Below are 23,358 nucleotides of genomic sequence, written 5' to 3'. Positions count from 1 at the left end.
CAGAAAAAAGTACTTGGGACCACTTAGCAACAGTCCAGTGCTGCTTCTCTGTAGCTCAAAAGTGGCTTTACCTGGGGAATGCGGCACCTGTAGCCCATTTCCTGCACACGCCTGTGTACGGTGGCTCTGGATGTTTCCACACCAGACTCAGTCCACTGCTTCCTCAGGTTCCCCAAGGTCTGGAATCGGTCCTTCTCCACAATCTTCCTCAGGGTCCGGTCTCCTCTTCTCGTTGTACAGCGTTTTCTGCCACATTGTTTCCTTCCAACAGACTTACCATTGAGGTGCCTTGATACAGCACTCTGGGAACAGCCTATTTGTTGAGAAATTTCTTTCTGGGTCTTACCCTCTTGCTTGAGGGTGTCAATGATGGCCTTCTTGACATCTGTCAGGTCGCTAGTCTTACCCATGATGGGGGTTTTGAGTAATGAACCAGGCAGGGAGTTTATAAAAGCCTCAGGTATCTTTTGCATGTGTTTAGAGTTAATTAGTTGATTCAGAAGATTAGGGTAATAGGTCGTTTAGAGAACCTTTTCTTGATATGCTAATTTATTGAGACAGGTTTTTTGGGTTATCAGGAGTTGTATGCCAAAATCATCAGTATTAAAACAATAAAAGACCTGACAAATTTCAGTTGGTGGATAATGAATCTATAATATATGAAAGTTTAATTGTAATCATTACATTATGGTAAATAATGAAATTTAACACTATATGCTAATTTTTTGAAAAGGACCTGTACTACGTGGCTGGGAAATATACTACGTGGCTCTGTGCTGTATACTATGTAGCTGGGCAATATACTACGTGACTGGGCAATATACTACGTGGCTGGGCAATAGACTACGTGGACATGCATATTCTAGAATACCTGATGCGTTAGAATCGGGCCACCATCTAGTCTTTAATAAGAAAGTTAAGCTTGTTTTTTTCTAGGAAATTAATTCTCATTACGTGGCATAAACTTGTAGAGTGTTTATAGGACAGTTTTCATGTGCACTATGCAGGAATATGGGCTTCAGCAGGAAGGGGCCCAGTTACTTTAGTGCCCTGAGCAGATAAGTGATGCTCCCATGTTCCCCTCCTCACACATGTGTAAAATGTGCTCTGCAGGACACTGCAGTATCCGCCAAAACTCCCTACGCTTACATCAAATAGTTCTATAGGGCCTTATATACCTAAACAAAGTCTTTTGGCCACTGCCGGGCTGGTATTCGTACAATGTGGTAGGACTAGATGTACAGTCATGTGGATATAAATTTACATTCTTCAGTCAAATCACAGATTATTACCTCATTGACAGCACAATTACCACAACACATTGAGAATTGATCTGGTCGCTGGTACCCAAGCTATGTTATCATCCATAAACTCCATTAATTCTCCCTGGGACAAGTGAATGTCACAGGTGCGAGGAGCTGGAGGCCAAATCCCTTCTGGTTACAATTAGTGGATAGTTGTATTGAATTTTTTTTTTTTTTTTTTTTTTTTTTTTTTTTAGGGACATTCCAGAGAATTTGAATTCAACACAGGTTTAGTTTATCCTTTAGTTATTTAGGAAACCATGAAAATAAAAACAAACAACAGTTGATCATTATGTTACGACATGACTGTCAATCTGGAAAATTGAGGTATCCTCAAGTGCAGTTTTAAGGAGACAGCAGGCAGTAACGGAACGTTGTCAGAGCAAGGGTTATCAGGAGATTTAATTCTACAGTGGATACTCCACGCAGGGAGAAGTAGTGGGAAATTTTCTGAATACAAAATTACTGCAACTTGGAACACATTAGTAAAACGAGTAACTGAGACAATACTTTCAGAGGAAATAGACTTATCAATCCGATGCAGTCCTCAGTGTATTCCCTGGGTGCAAACGGTGGCGCCAAGTCAATGGCGCGGTGGAAATTCGATGTTGTCCTGGAGAGGATGGCATCCTGGGTCCGGTCGTGGGCGATGTTTCCTTGTGGTCCTGATGTCGGCTTTGGGTCCGGACGGAGAAGGAATACACAAGGCAATGTCTCTGTCCTGCACGGCGGTTTCCCCTATGTGGGGTCTGTTTAGAAGCTTAACAGGATAAAGTTCACAATAGGGGTACGACTCTCTGGTCTGAGTGGGCGCGAGGCTACGTCCCATACACGGGCCCTTTGTCTCACAGTCAGTGGTGTCAGCGATATCGGTACAAGGCTCTGACGACAGCCTCCGTTTATCGCCCTCTGGCCTTCAAGTCTTAGGCTGGGTTCACACTGCGTTAGTGTGACCCGTTTAACAGACTACGTTACACCGCGGCATAACACGGTGTAACGTAGTCCGTTAACGCCGCCATTACTTTCAATGGCGAACGCATCGCTAGCGCACGCCCACAATGGGTGTGCGCTAGCAATGTGCCGTCATTGAGTGACGGACCCGAGACGCGGGTTGCAGCGTTTCCGGGTCCGTCACTGCTAGCGCAGATGGAGCTAGCAGATGCTCCATCTGCGCTAGTGCTGTGCCAACGTCGGCACTTGCGTTAGCGCAGTCCGTTTAACGTATATGTTGAACGGACTGCACTAACACAGTGTGAACTTAGCCTTAGGCCTGCTCTCACGATACTCTGCGTTAGGAGCATCTACACTGACCTCTTGCGCACTGCACATATTCACCATAACTGTCAGATTACTCGCACGCTGCAATTCCCTCAGCTTAGACACACCCCCTTTTCTCAACTGCCGGGAATGGTCTAGTGCCTTAAGTTTTCCCCCCTGCAACATAGGTGACAGCCCCAACGGTTCCAGACCCGTCACAGATGAAGCACGCCTAGCTGGGTTCTTCTCCTTACATAGTCAAGAAAGCATCAATCGCTTTGATGAAAGTGGCTATCAAGAGTACTGTCACAGGTAAGGAAGACCAAGACTTACCTCATCTGCAGAGGATAAGTTCATCAAAGTTACCAACCTCACAAAATGCAAATTTACAGTACCTCATCTAACAAAAGTCATAAATGATGCACAGACCTCAAGCAGCATACACATCTCTACATCAACTGTCCAGAGGAGATGACAAAAAGCAGGCCTTTATGGTTAAGTTGCTGCAAAGAAGCCACTACTAAGGACTGTAAACAAAAAGTGACTTTTTTGGACCAAGCAACACAAGGACTGGACAGTAGATCAGTGGAAATCTGTACTGTGGTCCAATGAGACAAAATTTGAGCCTTTTGGTACTAACCACCATGTCTTTGTGAGACAAAGAAAAGGTGAGAGGATGGTTTCTACATATTCATCTGAAGATAAGGGGGATACTTTACGGAATCTAAGGTTTAACACATATTCTTGTTTGTTTCATGTGTTTCTTTACTTTTTAGAACCTAAACCTAAAATTATGACATGTTAAATTCCTTCCTGTGAAATAACACTCATTGCCCTATAGCAGTACATTCTGTTTAAGGTGGAGGGTGTTGTTGGCGAATCAAACTGAGGTGCTCAGGGACCATCAGTAAAACTCACTTTAGGACCCATCCTATAACTATAGGCAAATAGTACCAGTTCATTTTAAGCCCTTAAGTATACATGCATTATGGCAAACCAAAGCATTTTGTGCACTGCACTCAGGGTGCCATACTTTAGAGTTCTCATTTTAAGGACCTTTAGGAAATGTTCCGCACCTTCTTTAGATAGACAAATGTTTGATTGGTAAGAAACAGCCACGTCACCTTCAGCGTTTGCACAGTCTATTTGCTCTATTAGGGTATATGTGAATTATAGAGGGGATTCCTACACTCAGGTTATCCCTACATGAGCCACAACATATTCTAGCAATTGTCTGTGGAGAGAAATATTCTATTTTGTGTTCTCCTTCCCCTCATTACATCAGCCATTAGTTTTCGATTTTCTCATTGACATAACTCTATAAGGATTTATTAAAGCATTCATAATTTTAACTTTTTTTTTAATTAATGCATGCATAAAACAAAAATGTAACCATTCCCCATGCTGAATAGATGCAAATTTACTTGTACAGGTCCTTATTATTAGTAGACATTATTTTAACATTTATATTAATTTTTTGTAATAAATATAAAAACCTGTATATTGGTCTATACTTTTTGTTAGATTACTTGAATTAAACTTTCTTTAGTCTTTTTTTCATCACCCTCAAAAATATCTTCACAGCCAGTATTGGTATATTGCTGGGGAATCCAATCACTTTCTGATCAATAGTAGCGACAACCCAACTTGTGACGTGACCACAGAGCTGGTTTAGAGCTGTGCTATAGTTAAGTTCATGGTAGTTGGGACCTCACCTGTTTCCCATTTCAGAATTATAACTCAAAAGAGGTTGTCCACCCCTGGGGAAATTTTCCTAAAGCCCTGCAGCTTGCTGAATCTGAGCGGACCTGTGGGATGCAGTGGTAATCAGCATGTAGATAGCATTGAAACCATGCCTGGCCGGCTTACTGGAGCAGCGGCTACAGGGAGAAAATGAAGTGTTCTTCTCCATATAACTGCTCACATTGAGTTGTAGTGGTAGTGCATGGGGCTGTCCCTACACAGTGAGGGTGACACAGTGAGCGTACTGTGATAATTCACTGACACATTGATTGACAGACTTTCAGCACACTCACTGTGTTAGCAAGAGGTGACGGTAACCACTTCCCTGCACCGCTCCAAAGGCTGGAAGCGATTATCTGTATAGAGAAGAAAACATCAATTTCCCTCCCGTAGCCACTGCTCCAGTAGGCCTGACAGGCATGGTTTAAATACCATTTACCTGCAGATTATCACTATATCTATGGTAAATAGCATTTCTGGACAAGAGACAAATACTATTTATATGCCGGCCTGCATTTATGCCGGTTGGATGACTAGTCTAAGACACCAGCCTCGGCAGATTTTCCTCACTCCGATCCACTTAAACGATAGGTTACTCCCTATACACACAGGAAGAGATCTATTACACAAAGGGAGAAGCTGCTGGGGTCCAACCTCTTGGATTATTCATCCAAGTGCCACGGTCCCTGGCTGACACGGTTGCAATGGTTCAGAGTGTAACATATCTGGCTGAAATGATGAAGCCAATGTCCGATACATGCCCATGGTTCAGACAGTATATATCAGCTGTCAGGTTCCTTGTATACATAAAACAAGACAGGTATACGGATATACACTGACAGTCTATACAAAACTCATACATGAAACTATATACAGTATATCACAAAAGTGAGTACACTCCTCACATTTTTGTAAATCCTTCTATATTATTTCTAAACACTCTTTTTCGGTGATTACTTTGTATCTCTGTTCATACTGCATCCACAGACACAAATGATACACCATTTGAAAGGTAAACTTGCCCCCATCAGCAAGAAAATAGCCAAACAAACCACACATCCACGATGTGATCACAAAATACAGTTTAAACATTAATGTTCATAAACCTGAGGTAAGGAAAAATTATCCGCAGGTGGCACCACACTACCCCAAAGCACACTACCACAAAGCTGCATACAGACATCACAAACAAATCCGAACATCTGCCTTGGGAGCTTTCCAGCTTGCTGAACTCCTTGCCCAGCCAATTTCAGGCACATTGGAGGATTGCACACTTCACTGCAGGTGAGTCACATATGCAAACACATTTGTAACCATGCACTGCCTATTCAATTGCACATGTGCTCTGTTTATACTCCACCGACACACACAAATGATACACCATTTCAAAGGTCAAATCATCTGCAGGTGGCATTTGCCTTGGGGTCTTTCCAGCTTGCCAAAGTGCTTGCCCAACCTATTTCAGGCAAATGGCGCTATAATAATAATAATAATAATAATAATAATAATAATAAATTTGAGGATTGCACACTTCACTTCAGGTAAGTCACATATGCAAACATTTGTAAACATGCACTGCTTTTTCGGTGATTACTTCGCCCCACACACACAAATAATACACCATTTGAAAGGTAAACTTGCCCCCTTCAGCAAGAAAAGACACAAACTAACCACACGATTTGATCAATAAATTCAGTTTAAACATTTAAATTTCAGAAACCTGCAGGTGGCACCACAACATCAAGACATTTTTCTAGTCTCTACTTATCAAACCAATTTATTGAATTACCAATCTACATACAGTACAGACCAAAAGTTTGGACACCTTCTCATTTAAGGATTTTTCTGTATTTTCATGACTATGAAAATTGGGCAAGAAATCCCACTTATTAAACCTGACAGGGCACACCTGTGAAGTGAAAACCATTCCCGGTGACTACCTCTCGAAGCTCATCAAGAGAATGCCAAGAGTGTGCAAAGCTGTCATCAAAGCATAAGGTGGCTACTTTGAAGAACCTAGAATGTAAGACATAATTTCAGTTGTTTCACACTTTTTTGTTAAGTATATAATTCCACATGTGTTAATTCATAGTTTTGATGCCTTCAGTGTGAATGTACAATTTTCAGTCATGAAAATACAGAAAAATCTTTAAATGAGAAGGTGTGTCCAAACTTTTGGTCTGTACTGCATATAAATACCTCTCTGTGTTATCAATCTACATATATAAATACCTCTCTGTGTTCATCATCTCATTAACCCCTTCATGAGATTTTTCGTTTTTCCGTGTTCGTTTTTCACTCCCCTCCTTCCCAGAGCCATAATATTTTTAGTTTTCCGTCAATTTGGCCATGTGAGGGCTTATTTTTTTGCGGGACGAGTTGTACTTTTGAACGACATCATTGGTTTTAGTATGTCGTGTACTAGAAAACGGGAAAAAAATTCCAAGAAATTGCAAAAAAAAGTGCAGTCCCACACTTTTTTGTTTGGCTTTTTTGCTAGGTTCACTAAATGCTAAAAATGACCTGACATTATGATTCTCCAGGTCAGTACGAGTTCATAGACACCTATCATCACTAGGTTATTTTTTACCTAAGTGGTGAAAAAAAATTCCAAACTTTGCTAAAAAAAATAATAAATAAAATTGCGCCATTTTCTGATACTTGTAGCGTCTCCATTTTTCATGATATGGGGTCGGTTGAGGGCTTATTTTTTGCGTGCCGAGATGACGTTTTTAATGATAGCATTTCGGTGCAGATACGTTCTTTTGATCGCCCGTTATTGCATTTTAATGCAATGTCGTGGTGACTCAAAAAACGTAATTCTGGCGTTTAGAATTTTTTTCTCGCTACACCATTTAGCGATCAGGTTAATGCTTTTTTTAAATTGATAGATCGGGCGATTCTGAACGCGGCGATACCAAATATGTGTAGATTTGATTTTTTTTTCTTTATTGATTTATTTTGATTGGGGTGAAAGGGGTGTAATTTAAACTTTTATATATTTTTTTTTTTTTTAAAATGTCACTTTTTTTAACTTTTTTTTTTTTATACTTTTGCCATGCTTCAATAGCCTCCATGGGAGGCTAGAAGCAGGCACAGCACGATCTACATAGCAGCGATCTGCTGTTCGCTGCTATGCAGCAGAAAATCAGGTGTGCTGTGAGCGCCGACCACAGGGTGGCGCTCACAGCTGCCGGGGATCAGTAACCATAGAGGTCTCTAGGACCTCTATGGTTACAATACTGAAGCATCGCCGACCTCCGATCATGTGACGGGGGTCGGCGATGCTGTCATTTCCGGATGCCCAGCTGGATGCGGTAGTTAAATGCCGCTGTCTGCGTTTGACAGCGTCATTTAACTAGTTAATAGGCGCGGGCATTTCGCGATTCTGCCCGCGCCTATTACGGGCACATGTCAGCTGTTCAAAACAGCTGACATGTCCCGGCTTTGATGCGGGCTCACCGCCGGAGCCCGCATCAAAGCAGGGCTTCTGACCTCAGACGTACTATCCTGTCCGAGGTCAGAAAGGGGTTAAATACATTAACATTTGACCAGCTTGATTTTCCTGAAATTGCCCGCGCCCCCGACAACCAATGTGCGAAAATTTTGCACGGGCCTACTAGTATTTTATTATATCTTTTCATGGGACAACACTGAAGATATGACACTTTGATGCAATGTAAAGTAGTCAGTATACAGGCTGTGTAATTGTGTAAATTTAGTGTGCCCTCTAAATAACAAAAGTGACTACACCCCTAAATGAAAATGGCAAAATTGCGCCCATTTAGCCATTTTTCCTCCCTGGTTTCATGTGACTCATTGGTGTTACAAGGTCTCAGTTGTGAATGGGGAGCAGGTATGTTGAATTTGGTGTTACTCTCACATACTCCCATACTGGTCACTGGAAATTCAACATGGCACCTCATGAAAAAGAACTCTCTGAGGATCTGGAAGAAAAAGAACTGTTTTACTCTACACAAAGATAGCCTAGTTTATAAGAAGATTGCCAACACCCTGACACAGAGCTGCAGCACGGTGGCCAGGACCATACAGTAGTTTAGCAAGACAGGTTCCACTCAGAACTGAACTGGTCTTGACATGGTAAACCAAAGAAGTTGAGTACACGTGCTCCGAGTCATATCCAGAGGTTGCCTTTTCAAAATAGACGTATGAGTGCTACAAGCAGTGCTCAGACCATACCCTGTACAGTGCATCAAATAGGTCTGCATGACTTGTCCCAGAAAGAAACCTCATCTAAAGATGAATGCCACCATGTACTGTGACCTACTAAAGCAGAGCATAATCCACTCTTCTGAAATGGGACTTTTGTTGCCAGTAGTTTAGACATTGAGGGTATGTGCACACGTCAGGATTTCTTGGAGAAATTTTCCTGACAAAAACCCGGATATTTCTGACAGAAATCCGCATGCGTTTTTTTCACGCGTTTTTGACTCGATTTGGTGCGTTTTTTTTTTCTAAATGCATAGAATAGAGGGAAAAACGCAGAAAATCCACAAAATTAATGAACATGCTGCTTTTTTTACCGCGATGCGTTTTTTTCGCGGAAAAAAACGCATCATGTGCACAAAACATGCAGAATGCATTCTAAATGATAGGATGCATAATGTATGCATTTTTAATGAGTTTTTCTAGCGTTTTTATCGTGAGAAACGTGAAAAAAACGCAAAAAAACCTGAACATGTGCACATACCCCAATGGCTGTGTGTTGAGTTTTTTTAGTGGGCACATCAAATTTATACTGTGTGATAAAGTCACGGCAAAGTGCTGGAGGGGAGCTACGTTTCACTGAGGCTATTAGCTTCAGTGGTTTGAAACCCAGAAGTTTGCTCCAGCACACTATGTGTTGCGAGAGGTTAATCAGTCATTTTAAGGGCTTGGTTTTTGTGAACAACAATAGAGCGGGTGGGAGGTTGACCTCCTTGTCTCCATCCCAGAGGGTGGTCTAGGGTTTAAACAGTCGGCCTTCTGAGGTATTCAGTGTTCAATGGGTCTGGAGACAGCAGCTCCAGAAAAGTGGTTTTGTGTTAAACTGCACTGAACCTGGTTGTTATGTCCTGAACGTGTGGATGCCCGCAGCTGCAGACGGTACACCAGTTTGTTTTGTTCTCCTGTTTTGCCTGAAAGGCCATATTTATTTTTCACTTCGCACCAATTTATGTTGCATGTATTAACCAGTGGAAGATTTAAAGAGACAGTGTACCTGTGTGTCTACCTCCATGTGCAGCCCAGTAAATTAATCCACCACAACTGTTACACAACCTGCACACCGACTGCTTTACATTGCATCAAAGTGTCATATCTTCAGTGTTGTTCCATGAAAAGATACACAAGATAATGTTGGTATGCTGGAATTTTTACAGCAAATTGGGATTATTTTAATCTTACACAAAAGAATATTAGCTTAAAAGTTCTGCAGGTGTTTTCTTTCTGCTCACCTGACATAGGACTGGAGAGACCCAATTTCATGCTCAGGTCCTGCCACAGCTAAACAGTCAATCCCCCCATACACAGACTATACTATTGACTGATCCTGCAGATGCCGTATGGGGGCCTCCCGACTCATTGCAAAACATATGTTATGAGTGAAATAAGGATTTGTTGTTGGAATTTGTTTGGCGTGGAGATAAGCCGCCGCCAGACATCTACTCACAGAGAAAACAGGAGCACTCAGCAGAGCGGAGTTCCAGTGTACAGAATAGTCGGGGAAGATAGATGATGGCCGAATAGTCGTTCAGTTGACCGGTATCTAATGTATATAGAGCCTTAACAACCTGTACAGCCAACAGAACGGGTCAGACATGATCCACCCCACTGTCCCTTATATGCCAGTAGTTAAAATTTAATTCTCATCTGTAAGAAAAGACATGGTTATCCTGATCTGCAGATTGAGCCCACAGCAATAATTACTGTTTCATTTGTTGGAAATTTTCATCCGTTCAGCTATTTTCTGAGTTTCGGAAAATGTTAATAATCAGATGGGGACAAATCAGGAGAATTTGGTGGATCATGAACAATTCCAAGGCAATTTGAGTTTTTGCAGGATAATACGGGACTTGCGGGTGGCGCATTATCCTGCAAAAATCAGATGTCTTTGAAAAGTTTTTGCTGAAGTTCCAATCTTCACCTGACATGGATAATTTTTCTTCATCGCAATTTCAAAACGACAAACTTTTCTGCTAAACCTTAGCGCGTGTGTGTGTGTCAGAGTTAATACTTGTTTCCATAGCAGCGGGATTTATTTCTGCCTGCAAGAAATATTCAAGGCAGACTATTAATCCACACCTCCTCGTATATACAGGATGTATTCTAGGTTCTCTTCCGGCACATCTTCCTCACAGACGGCACAGCTCTCCTTTGTATCAATGTAAAAGCAGTCAACCACCTTTTTAAAATAGCAGATCAGGATGGAGCATGTGACCGGAGCCGTCCATCAGCCTCCTCCACCTCAAATCCATCATGGTCTTCTCATGGACAGTGCACCCCCGAAAAGCACATTAGCGCAGCAAGAGTTGCCAACTGTCCAGAAATTTCTGGACGGTCCATAAAAATTAGGACTTACCGTATATACTCGAGTATAAGCCGACCCGAGTATAAGCCGACCCCCCTAATTTTGCCACAAAAAACTGGGAAAACTTATTGACTCGAGTATAAGCCTAGGGTGGAAATGCAGTGTTTATACTGGCCCCATAGATGCCCCAATACAGTGCTCTGCAGTGTTTATACTGGCCCCATAGATGCCCCAATACAGTGCTCTGCAGTGTTTATACTGGCCCCATAGATGCCCCAATACAGTGCTCTGCAGTGTTTATACTGGCCCCATAGATGCCCCAATACAGTGCTCTGCAGTGTTTATAGTGGCCCCATAGATGCCCCAATACAGTGCTCTGCACTGTTTATATTGGCCCCATAGATGCCCCAATACAGTGCTCTGCAGTGTTTATACTGGCCCCATAGATGCCCCAATACAGTGCTCTGCAGTGTTCATAGTGACCCCATAGATGCCCCAATACAGTGCTCTGCAGTGTTCATAGTGGCCCCATAGATGCCCCAATACAGTGCTCTGCAGTGTTCATAGTGGCCCCATAGATGCCCCAATACAGTGCTCTGCAGTGTTCATACTGGCCCCATAGATGCCCCAATACAGTGCTCTGCAGTGTTCATAGTGGCCCCATAGATGCCCCAATACAGTGCTCTGCAGTGTTCATAGTGGCCCCATAGATGCCCCAATACAGTGCTCTGCAGTGTTCATAGTGGCCCCATAGATGCCCCAATACAGTGCTCTGCAGTGTTCATAGTGGCCCCATAGATGCCCCAATACAGTGCTCTGCAGTGTTCATAGTGGCCCCATAGATGCCCCACATTAATCTGTGCGATGGCCGCTGCTGCTGCAATAAAAAAAAAAAAAAGCCATACTCACCTCGCTACTTGCAGCTCCCAGCGTCTGGTCCCGGCGTCTGTCTGCACTGACTGATCAGGCAGAGGGCGCCGCGCACACTAGTGCGTCATCGCGCCCTCTGACCTGAACAGTCAGAGCGCAGATAGACGCCGGGAAGATGGATCGGCGGCTGGAACGAGGACAGGTGAATATAACATACTCACCTAGTCCTGGCGATCCTCGCGCTGTCCCCTCCTGTCTTCCGCGCTGCAGCTTCTTTCTCTGTCAGCGGTCACCGGCACCGCTGACAGAGAAATGAATACGCGGCTCCGCCCCTAAGGGAGGTGGAGCCGCTTATTCATATCTCTAATGAGCGGTCCCACGTGACCGCTGAAGAGAGGAAGAAGCTGCAGCGCCGAAGCCCGTGGGACGGCAGGGACAGCGCGAGGATCGCTGGGACTAGGTAAGTATACCCCAGCGCCCTCAGCCCCTCACCCGCCGACCCTGCCACTACCGTGACTCGAGTATAAGCCGAGGGGGGCACTTTCAGCCCTAAAATTTGGGCTGAAAATCTCGGCTTATACTCGAGTATATACGGTATTTCCTTTATCCATTAAAAAAAAAAATCACAGATGCCTCCATTTTCAGAATTCTTTTTTTCCTGTAATTATCATTTTACAATTCACAGTGAATGTAGCTGATGTGTCAATTAGAATGATCAATTATGCTTTTCCGATGTGTCTACATAACATTGTCTGCCCATGAACTTTTCTAGAAAAAAAAAAATAGCAAAAATCAGGTTGATGGCAACCCTGAGCGCAACTCCACTGCAGAGCGCTCTCCTGGCCGCAGCCCGAGCAATGCAGCCAGCGGAAAAGAAAGGACGACGAGCAAAGTTGTGCTCTGCTAAACCGAACAGAAGCCCAGGGCGTCATTCTGTAAAGCCACTTGGCTGCGTGGCTTGCAAAAGCATTCACCCCCTTGGCTTTTTACCTATTTTGTCACATTACAACCTGTGTGATTTCTGTAACCTGATTTGTGTGTGAAGCATCAGCACTAAATAGTCTGTTGGTGAAGCGAGAAAAATATAGGCATAAATTATATGTATGGGATCAAATAACTAAAAATTGGCATGTGCATATGTATTCACAAAAGAGGAAACATGTAAATGTTTTGGAGTGGCCTAATCAAAGCCCAGACCTTAATCCAATTAAGAATCTGTGGTGAGACTTGAAGATTGCTGTTCTCCAAAGGAAACCATCTAACTTGAAGGAGTTGGAGCAGTTTTGCTTGGGTAATGGACAAAAATCCCAGCGTCAAGATGTGGAAAGCTCAGTCTGGTCCAAAGCGACTTACAGCTGTAATTGCTGCAAAAGGACGCTCTACAAAGTACTGAGTTTAGGGAGGTGAATAGTTATGCACACTGAAGGTTTCAGTTATTTTGTCCTATTTGTTGTTTGCTTCACAAGAAACAGTTGTTGGCATGTTCTTTGCATGAACTGATGCAAACCCTCAAAAATAAACTGTGAAATTCTAGGTTGTGAGATAGCAAAACACGAAAAAATCCAAGGGGGTGAATAGTTGTGCAAGTCAGTGTACACATGCACCTGTATATATATTATATACACACGTGCACACACACAGGACACTGCAAAAAAACGTAGGCAGCTGTGGTAAAAATGCTGCAAAGCAAGAATGCTTTAAAAAAAAAAAAATGGCCGTATTACTAGTTTATTTTTTTTCAATTAACAAAATACAGGCAAACACAACCTTCAAGCAATACCATCGGGAAAGCATCTAATTGACGACAATTTATTCTGCAGCAGGACAACTAATCCAAACATACAGCGAGTGCCATTAATGACTATCTTCAGTATAAAGCAGAACAAGGAGTCCGGGAAGTGATGGTCTGGCTGTACTAGGAGGCCCCGATTCAGGCATCCATTAGTCAGTCTGGGATGACATGAAGAGAAAGAAGAACTTGCCCAAGCATACATCCAAGAACTTTGGTTAGTTCTCCATTGTGTTTGGAACAATCTCCCTGCAAAGATCCTTCAAAAACTGTGGGCACATGTATCTAGGAGGACTGGTGAGGTTTTGCAGGCAAAGGGAGGTCACACCAAATATTGATTTGATATAGATTTGTGTTTTCTTCATTCACACTGCATGTTATTAATTGATATTAATTGATAAACTATTCAGACTTCTATCCTTGAAAGCGTTCTTATGTTGAACATATTTTATACTTGTCTGGCAGGGTTTTTATTGTGACAAAAAGGGGGAAAAGAAAAATTCCAATCAATAACCTTAGGTCTTTAAGTAAAAACTGCTTTATTGTGGAAGGCACAGAAGCAGTGGCAGCAGTGGATAGACACCAGACAATAAACACAAGGGGCACTGGGCAACCATACATGCCATGTTAAAAATAACCATAAGAAATATAACGGGTCACAGATGTATCCAAAAGCATCTAATCAATAGTATAAGTAGATACAGGGGTGGATAGCAAAAAGCTAAATAACATCCCGGCTCTTAGTGAGAGCCTCACGTGCAAAATGAGCATATTACATATACATAATGAGATCAATATTCATATAAGATCAATATTCAGGATACATCACCCAGAGTGTGCTGGCAGGTAGAGGGTCCCAGTGCCCGCCCCAACGCGCGTTTCGGAACACCTTCGTCAGGGGGCAGGGTTTTTATTGTGACTGCTCCTGCCATAATTGCGGAAAGATGGCGCACTAGTAGATTGCCTACACCTCACTCTGGTTCTGGCTGCTAGTGGTATCCTGATCTAATAGTGGAGACACCATGGGTGCTGAGGTATGGAGAGCCTGCCCACCTTGTCTTACTGAGCGCTAACCCGCTGCTGTGCTCTGGAGATAGCGATAGGCAGCCATGGTATAGGGTATCTCCAGGTCACTCAGTGGAGCGCCTTGCTGCACACGCTGAGGACAGGCTCCAGGACAGGTTTCTGTCTGTAAATCAACGCAACCGAAACCTGCCAGATTACCCCCCTGTAATGAGGATTTATGATGCCATAAAATGGTGCAATCCAAGGAAGGTCAGCACACAGTCCACACATTTTTGGGAAGAATACCAATGGCAAATATCCATTACCCAGTGTTCTGCCTCTAATGAGGTCACATTTCCCATTTAGTTTTGTCCCAGACTACTGCGTCAGTTGCGGTATATAAAGCAGCTTTCTACATTGCTTATCCGCGCTGTCTCCGCACAACTTGTCCTGCCATTTGGTTCCCATTCCCAGGGATTATTGGAGTAAGATGTTTCCTCAGCTGCACTTACTAAAGGGTGGGCCATTTATATGGATACACCTAAATAAAAGGAGAAAGGTTGGCGATATCAACTTCCGGTTTGTGGCACATTAGTATATGGGAGGAGGAAAACTTTTCAAGATGGGTGGTGACCATTTTGAAGTCGGCAACGTTATAAATGGCCCACCCAGGTGTATCCATGTAAATAAATGGCCCACCCTGTATAATACAAGTCCACTGCAATTGTGGCTAGGATTTGGGTCCAGAGCAGAGGACCACACTACGATGTCCTAGTAGGGCGTGTAACTGAACACAAGGAATTTTCCAAAAATTTAAATACTTTCAAAGTAACAATAAAAACCCCAAGAAACAAACAGAAGCGTGCGACTTACATGCCCCGGTCATAGCATTCCAGATCTTTATTCCCTGAGTGAGGCACTATGGCTGGGTGAGGGATTCCTGTGGTGTGAACTCCAGAACCAAGCATAAGGGGGTGGGTAAACCTAAAAACAAACATTTACGAAGATTAATTCTATTGTTTGGTCAAGAAAGTGTCCATTGCTTTCTGTTGAACAGATGTTCATAGCATGTAATGGCTTTCATTGGGATGTACATGTCAAGCCCTCTCCTTACTTGCCCTATGTTTCTACTGGTACTCAGAATTAGGACCCATCTCCTATGGTTATTAGTAACGTATTCGCCTTCAGCACCAATGATCTCTTAACCTGAAGCTTCTCTTTTTATTGTTCGGCTTAACAAATGGTCCAATCCTTTAAGAATCGAGACAAATGCTTGCTATAGTCAAATATGACATGATACTCCTGGTATTTTTTTTTTACCAATTTCCAGTCGAATAGCCCATAGACACAAGGTCACACGTTTAATGAAAAATTTGCATGTGTAGGAGGCGCATGGCAGATCCCCAGTGTAGTTACCATTTGTTCTCTCCACAGATCACGCCATTTGCCTTAGAGGCTTAATTTGTGCCAACCAGGAGTCCACACACATAACCCTTTACGCACAGGCACTATCACTAATTTGTCAGATTTTCAAAAATGGACCAAAAAGCAAAACAAACCCAAATAAATAAATAATACCACTCAACAAAAACACAGATTGTACGTTTTCTGACTTTTCGACTTTACTTGTGGTTACCGATCGTGCTGGGATAAGGTGTTATCTGAGCATCCAAAAGAAGAAAATGTCCAGCTTCACCGAATCTGTGAAAAAAAGTTTTCCTTATTCACAAACAAACATGGAGGATACAAACTTCAGCACAAACCATATGGGTAAGAATCTCAACGCGTTTCAGGAGACTAAGCTCCCTTAATCATGACACACATGAAGTTTGTATCCTCCATGTTTAAGTTTGTGAATAAAGAAAACTTTTTTTCACGGATTCGGTGAAGCTGGACATTTTCTTCTTTTGGATTCTACACGCCTGGACACAGCGGGTCCGTGCTCCCGAAACTCATCTTATGCATCACGGGTGAGCTGGTTTATATTCCTTCTCTTCAAAGTTATCTGAGCATGCTCGGGTGCTAACCGAGTGTCTTCAGCATGCTCTAATACTATGTTCGAGCCCCTGCGGCTGCATGTCTCACGGCTTTTCAACAGACCCAACACAAGCAGAGATGGCTGTTTGTTAGGTAATCCCTGCTTGTGTCTAACAGCCACGAGATATACAGCTGCGGGGACTTGTACATATTCGAGCACGCCGAAGACACTCAATTAGCACCCGATCATGCTCAGATAACACCTTATCCCAGCACGGTCGGTTATCACTGTGATGAATTTTGAAGTTAAGTGAAATCCATGACCAACCAGGAAGATTAAAATCCACCATAAATTAATGTAGTGTTGTTTTCTGCATCCTCCTCAGGGGTGTAATAAATCACGTGTAATATGTACACAAATGTCATTTTATTGCACAAGGATGAATTGAAGAAAGACAATTACACTACAGACAGGCCCTATGTGGCAGAAACAGGTGCAGGATTATTATATTTTCAAGCATGTTACTTTGTTCGCTTCCCTAGCTTTTGCTTGCGAAACTAAATGCAGTTTTATTTAGTTTTATTTTAGATTTACTTGTTGTCAACTTAGCAGCGTGTGTAATGCCAGAGTGCGCCACAAGGTGGAGTTACTACACAAACGATAAAGTTCCCTGATCGCTCAATGAAATAATAATGAGAAAGGGTTTTTCCCTTTTTACTTTTCCATTAGACCCCCATTTATAAACCCCCACCTATTATAGTACTTAGGGGAAAAAGTCATATGCAGTGGGTATCTATACCCAGAATTAAAGGGGTTATCTAACAATATGTCAGATGGAAGCCAGGCGTGAAAGTGGCTCCATAAATGGAGAAATACTGCACGGATGTGATCACTGCTCAAATATAAAATAACGATATACATAGTGGTATAATACTGCAGTCGCACTCTGCTTCCATCTGTCCTCCACTTCTCCACTAGGATTAGGAGCCATGCTTCCTTAGGTCTGACATCACGGTGTTGGGATGTCCTAGGTTTTATGACTGGTATTTCAAAATGAAGAGATAAAACTTTAGGTTTTATACTTTGCTGGATAGTGATAGAAAATGATTGTTCTGTTATATAAGGACAGATTAGCAGCTTACTGTCAATATACAGTGTACACAAAGTCGTCAGTGGTGTGGGGGCGGGGTTGTACAGGGCTCAGCATTCAGAGCACTGCTAGATCTGCAGCAGAGAAAACAGCGATTGTATCACAACTGCTGCATCCACTAAACTAAGTGACATATCACTGGAATCAGGGTCTCTGCCCCGACATCATGCTGCTCTCAGATTGCATGGCAAACATCGGCTTGTAGGTTCCCTTTAATTGATTTTAAACTTATATTTGAATGTCTACTATAGGCAAAAAAAAGCATTTTTACACACAGATTTGACAATGGACATAGCTGTGACAACCAGAATGAAATCGTCCAAGGTTCCCAATGCTGGATGAATTTTTTAAATTACAGGAAACTAAGAGTAGGTGGCTTTAGACCCCTCTCACATCTTATGGCGTAGTCTACTCAAAACCTTCCTTGTGAGCATGAAGAGCAACAAATGCCCAGTGTTCATGTCAAAGTTCCGGATTCTGAAGACATATACATGGACTATTCGGGAACTTCCTTCCGAGGCTCACGCCATGAAGGAGCCCTCAGGCTTTAGACACAACGAAGAACGTAAGAGGAACGTCAGAATGTAGAGACACACAAGACAGATGCGGGAAAGCCGGCTTCTTTTGCTGCACTCATTTACTAGCAAAAGGAAACTGAAGTGAGACAATCCTTTCAGAGGCGGACATCAGGAAGACACGAAGGCAACACGTAAAAGCTGGCGTCAACTGCAACTCGCACCATGGACGAAAATGGAGAAAAAGCTGGAGCGCTGGAAGCGGCAAAGCACTGAACACAGAGAGGCGCTGTCTCACTGGTCCGATACTCACCGGGAGTAGGAGGCACCGGGTGACAATGCTGGGGAATATGGCTGTCTAAATCCACAAGAAGATAAGGGATAGACAGGCTGACTTTGCCTGCGAGTGGGAGAAAACAATCCATGGAGTCAATTTGGGGTCTCAAAACATAAAGGAGTCATTTTGAATGAATGAGTCACAATATTATTGATAAATTAATCCAAATACAATTTGGACAGGTGGCTCCCATTTTTGGAACACTGAGTGAAAATTACAGAATAACCCAGAATTCAACCATAATATTATAGAGAACCATGGCAGCCCAAAATATGCGCAGGCTGTCTCTGCAGTCAGCCATGATTTCATCTGGAACACTGTGGCATTCTGGAGAAAGCACATGGTGAAGGGTTCCCCTAATCAATCTGAGGTGGCCCGACAGTGGGCACTGACACCCAGGTTGCGGGATCCTGGCAGAGAGAGCATGATCTCCCAACCCTCACAGCCACTAATCAGTAGCATCTTAAGGTATGCCATGACCGATTCATGCATCTCGTGAGACCTTGCTCTTTCATTGTGCGAGGGGCCCCATAGGGTTGTGGGGTCCCGCTCTGCAAGCCAGAATCCCACAACTCAGAAATTCTGGCCCGACTGTGAAAAGGTCAGCATACTTCTGATAAATGTTGTAACTAGATTATATTTAGGAAAGTCACCAAACCGGCACTGCCCACTGCCTTAATAATAAAAGGGCAGCCTTTGATGGTGGAGAGGTGCGCTCTAAAAAGGAGTCAGGAACCGGAAGAAGAATTATCTGGACATCACTCCTCCAGAGTCACCCCAACTCGTGTGTATTGGATCTGTCATTCACGCCTAACTGGGCATTGAGAAGCCGTAACGGACCCACCCCAATGGCTATTCTTCCTATTCCCTATCTAACCAAGATGTACTGGGGGAGATGTACTAATTAATATCAGACAGAATCCTGGTGCACAGGCCATGCGCCAAATGTAAGGCTTTTACCCACCTTCTGCTCCGCACTAAAAATGAGGGTGTTTGTAAAATGAACCAAATTTACTCAAGTAGGGCAACAATGATGGAGTAAATTTTGATTAGACGTATAAGACACGAATACACCAGATTACCAACCAGCATGAGCCACTCTGATCAATTTGGTGCACTTTACCTTTGCTCTAAGCTAAGGACTAGTATATACAGTTAGGTCCATATATATTTGGACAGAGACAACATTTTTTGGTTATAGACATTACCACAATGAATTTTAAACAAAACAATTCAGATGTAGTTGAAGTTCAGACTTTCAGCTTTCATTTGAGGGTATCCACATTAAAACTGGATGAAGGGTTTAGGAGTTTCAGCTCCTTAACATGTGCCACCCTGTTTTTAAAGGGACCAAAAGTAATTGGACAGATTCAATAATTTTAAATAAAATGTTCATTTCTAGTACTTGGTTGAAAACCCTTTGTTGGCAATGACTGCCTGAAGTCTTGAACTCATGGACATCACCAGACGCTGTGTTTCCTCCTTTTTGATGCGCTGCCCGGCCTTCACTGCGGTGGTTTTCAGTTGCTGTTTGTTTGTCGGCCTTTCTGTCTGAAGTTTAGTCTTTAACAAGTGAAATGCATGCTCAATTGGGTTGAGATCAGGTGACTGACTTGGCCATTCAAGAATATTCCACTTCTTTGCTTTAATAAACTCCTGGGTTGCTTTGGCTTTATGTTTTGGGTCATTGTCCATCTGTAGTATGAAACGACGACCAATCAGTTTGGCTGCATTTGGCTGGATCTGAGCACACAGTATGGCTCTGAATACCTCAGAATTCATTCAGCTGCTTCTGTCCTGTGTCACATCATCAATAAACACTAGTGACCCAGTGCCACTGGCAGCCATGCATGCCCAAGCCATCACACTGCCTCTGCCGTGATTTACAGATGATGTGGTATGCTTTGGATCATGAGCTGCACCACGCCTTCGCCATACTTTTCTCTTTACATCATTCTGGTAGAGGTTGATCTTGGTTTCATCTGTCCAAAGAATGTTCTTCCAGAACTGTGCGGCTTTATTAGATGTTTTTTAGCAAAGTCCAGTGTAGCCTTTTTATTCTTGATGCTTATGAGTGGCTTGCACCGTGCAGTGAACCCTCTGTATTTATTTTCATGCAGTCTTCTCTTTATGGTAGATTTGGATATTGATACGCCGACCTCCTGGAGAGTGTTGTTCACTTGGTCGGCTGTTGTGAAGGGGTTTCTCTTCACCATGGAGATTATTCTGCCATCATCCACCACTGTTGTCTTCTGTAGGAGCCCAGGCCTTTTTGCATTGATGAGATCACCAGTGCTTTCTTTCTTTCTCAGGAGCTACCAAACTGTAGATTTTGCCACTCCTGATATTGTAGCAATTTCTCGGATGGGTTTTTTCTGTTTTCGCAGCTTAACCCCTTTCTGACCTCGGACGGGATAGTATGACCGAGGTCAGAACCCCCGCTTTAATGCAGGGCTCCGGCGGTGAGCCCACATCAAAGCCGGGACATGTCAGCTGTTTTGAACAGCTGACATGTGCTCGCAATAGCGGCGGGTGAAATCGCGATTCACCCGCCGCTATTAACTAGTTATGTGCCGCTATCAAACGCTGACAGCGGCATTTAACCGGCGCTTCCGGCTGGAAAGGAGTGCATCGCCGACCCCAGTCACATGATCGGGGGTCAGTGATGCTTCTGCATAGCAACCATAGAGGTCCTTGAGACCTCTATGGTTCCTGATCCCAGCTAGCTGTGAGCGCCCCCCTGTGGTCGGCGCTCACAGCACACCTGCATTTCTGCTGCATAGCAGCGATCTCATGATCGCTACTATGTATCAGAGGCGATCGAGTTGTGCCAGCTTCTAGTCTCCCATGGAAGCTATTGAAGCATAGCAAAAGTAAAAAAAAAAAAAAAGTAAAAAAAAAATGTAAAAAAAAATATAAAGGTTTAAATCACCCCCCTTTCACCCCATTCAAAATAAAATCAATAAAAAAAATAAATAAATCAAACTTACACATATTTGGTACCGCCGCGTTCAGAATCGCCCAATCTATCAATAAAAAAAAGGATTAACCTGATCGCTAAACAGCGTAGAGAGAAAAAAATTCAAAACGCCAGAATTACGTTTTTTTGGTCGCCGTGACATTGCATTAAAATGCAATAACGGGTGATAAAAAGAATGTATCTGCACCAAAATGGTATAATTAAAAATGCCAACTCTGCACGCAAAAAATAAGCCCTCAACCGACCCCAGATCATGAAAAATGGAGACGCTACGGGTATCGGAAAATGGCACAATTTGTTTTTGCTTTTTTAAGCAAAGTTTGGAATTTTTTTTCACCACTTAGATAAAAAAATAACCTAGACATGTTAGGTGTCTGTGAACTCGTAATGACCTGGAGAATCATAGTATCAGGTCAGTTTTAGCATTTAGTGAACTTAGCAAAAAAGCCAAACAAAAAACTAGTGAGGGATTGCACTTTTTTTGCAATTTCACTGCACTTGGAATTTTTTTCCCGTTTTCTAGTACACGACATGCTAAAACCAATGATGTCGTTCAAAAGTACAACTTGTTTAGCAAAAAATAAGCCCTCACATGGCCATATTGACAGAAAAATAAAAAAAGTTATGGCTGTGGAAAGGAGGGGAGCGAAAAACGAACACTGAAAAACGGAAAATCCCAAGGTCATGAAGGGGTTAAGGATGGCTTGTTTCACCTGCATGGAGAGCTCCTTTGACTGCATGTTGACTTCACAGCAAAACCTTCCAAATGCAGCAGCACCCCTCAAATCAACTCCAGGCCTTTTATCTGCTTAATTGAGAATGACATAACGAAGGGATTGCCCACACCTGTCCATGAAATAGCCCTGGAGTCAATTGTCCAATTACTTTTGGTCCCTTTAAAAGAAGGGTGGCACATGTTAAGGAGCTGAAACTCCTATACCCTACATCCAATGTTGATGTGGATACCCTCAAATGAAGGATGAAAGTCTGAACTTCATCTGCATCTGAATTGTTTTGTTTAAAATTCTTTGTGGTAATTTCTATAACCAAAATTAGAAAAATGTTGTCTGTCCAAATATATATGGACCTAACTGTATGTCCAATGTTTTCTCAGAATCAGCAGTTTTTAAGAGTAAATGATAAATGTCTGCAATGTGGGACTGTTCTTGTGTAACCTTAAAGGGGTGTCTTAAATTTGAAAGCTTTATTCTATTCAAAGGATAGGGAATAACTTTCCAATGCTGGGGTTCGACCCACTACAGACCCCAACAATCTGGAATTGGAGCGGAGGTTGATCATGCGCACTGCATCTCCATTCATTCTAATGGGAGTGCGGAAGATCAGCCGAGTGCTGTGCTCACCAATCTCCGGCACTGCCATACAGAATTAATGGGGCGGCAATACACAGGAACGACCTCCACTCCGTTCCGCAGGGGCTCTTTTTATTCGGGGCTTGTAATGATTCTCCCTGTATGAGTTGCTATCTAATAACACCTACTTGAACAAAAGTCATATCGTTATTTGATTGCCAATATCTCCGCAATGGAGGTGGAGATAGAAAATACAACATGTTATTCCTCTCCAGCCACAATTACATAGTTGTCTAGTTCAATATGAAGAATGATGAAAGGTCCGGTGTCACCATGCTAAGAGCATGTGTGACATCGTCAAGTAGTTCAGTGCACCTTCCCACCTAGACCTTTTCCATTTATCCCCCCATAACTCTTCCTTGATTGACGGCTTTGGCTTTACAAGTGCCAAAGGAATGGAGATGGATAATAAGTAGTTGGGAAGATGCGCTGAACTGAGTGGGCAAAATAAATAAACTCTGGAATCCTGTAAGAAAACTCAGTGTATATAGAAGTATAAGCAGTATAATCTGTAGTACCCCCGCAGCAGTA

At 42.8% G+C, this 23,358-nt stretch overlaps 1 protein-coding gene across 13 annotated transcripts in view; it reads right to left on the bottom strand.

The window, feature by feature from the left end:
• The window catches only part of TCF7 (transcription factor 7), a 229,028-nt gene that overhangs the window by 78,888 nt on the left and 126,782 nt on the right, over positions 1–23,358 (bottom strand). For 8 of the 13 annotated variants that reach the window (XM_069763837.1, XM_069763834.1, XM_069763830.1 and 5 more), the window contains exons 6-7: positions 18,454–18,540; positions 15,371–15,481 (exon numbers count right to left, since the gene is read on the bottom strand). The exons of 1 other annotated variant lie outside the window; for it this stretch is intronic. In XM_069763837.1, the coding sequence (XP_069619938.1) occupies positions 15,371–15,481; positions 18,454–18,540 (198 nt within the window). The remainder of the gene's footprint in view (positions 1–15,370; positions 15,482–18,453; positions 18,541–23,358) is intronic. 4 more of the 13 variants (XM_069763838.1, XM_069763828.1, XM_069763839.1 and 1 more) reach the window with 1 other exon arrangement.

The sequence above is a fragment of the Ranitomeya imitator genome, chromosome 4 (genome assembly GCF_032444005.1).
Source record: "Ranitomeya imitator isolate aRanImi1 chromosome 4, aRanImi1.pri, whole genome shotgun sequence".
Taxonomy (NCBI): domain Eukaryota; kingdom Metazoa; phylum Chordata; class Amphibia; order Anura; family Dendrobatidae; genus Ranitomeya; species Ranitomeya imitator.
This window is presented reverse-complemented; position numbering and strand designations above follow the sequence as displayed.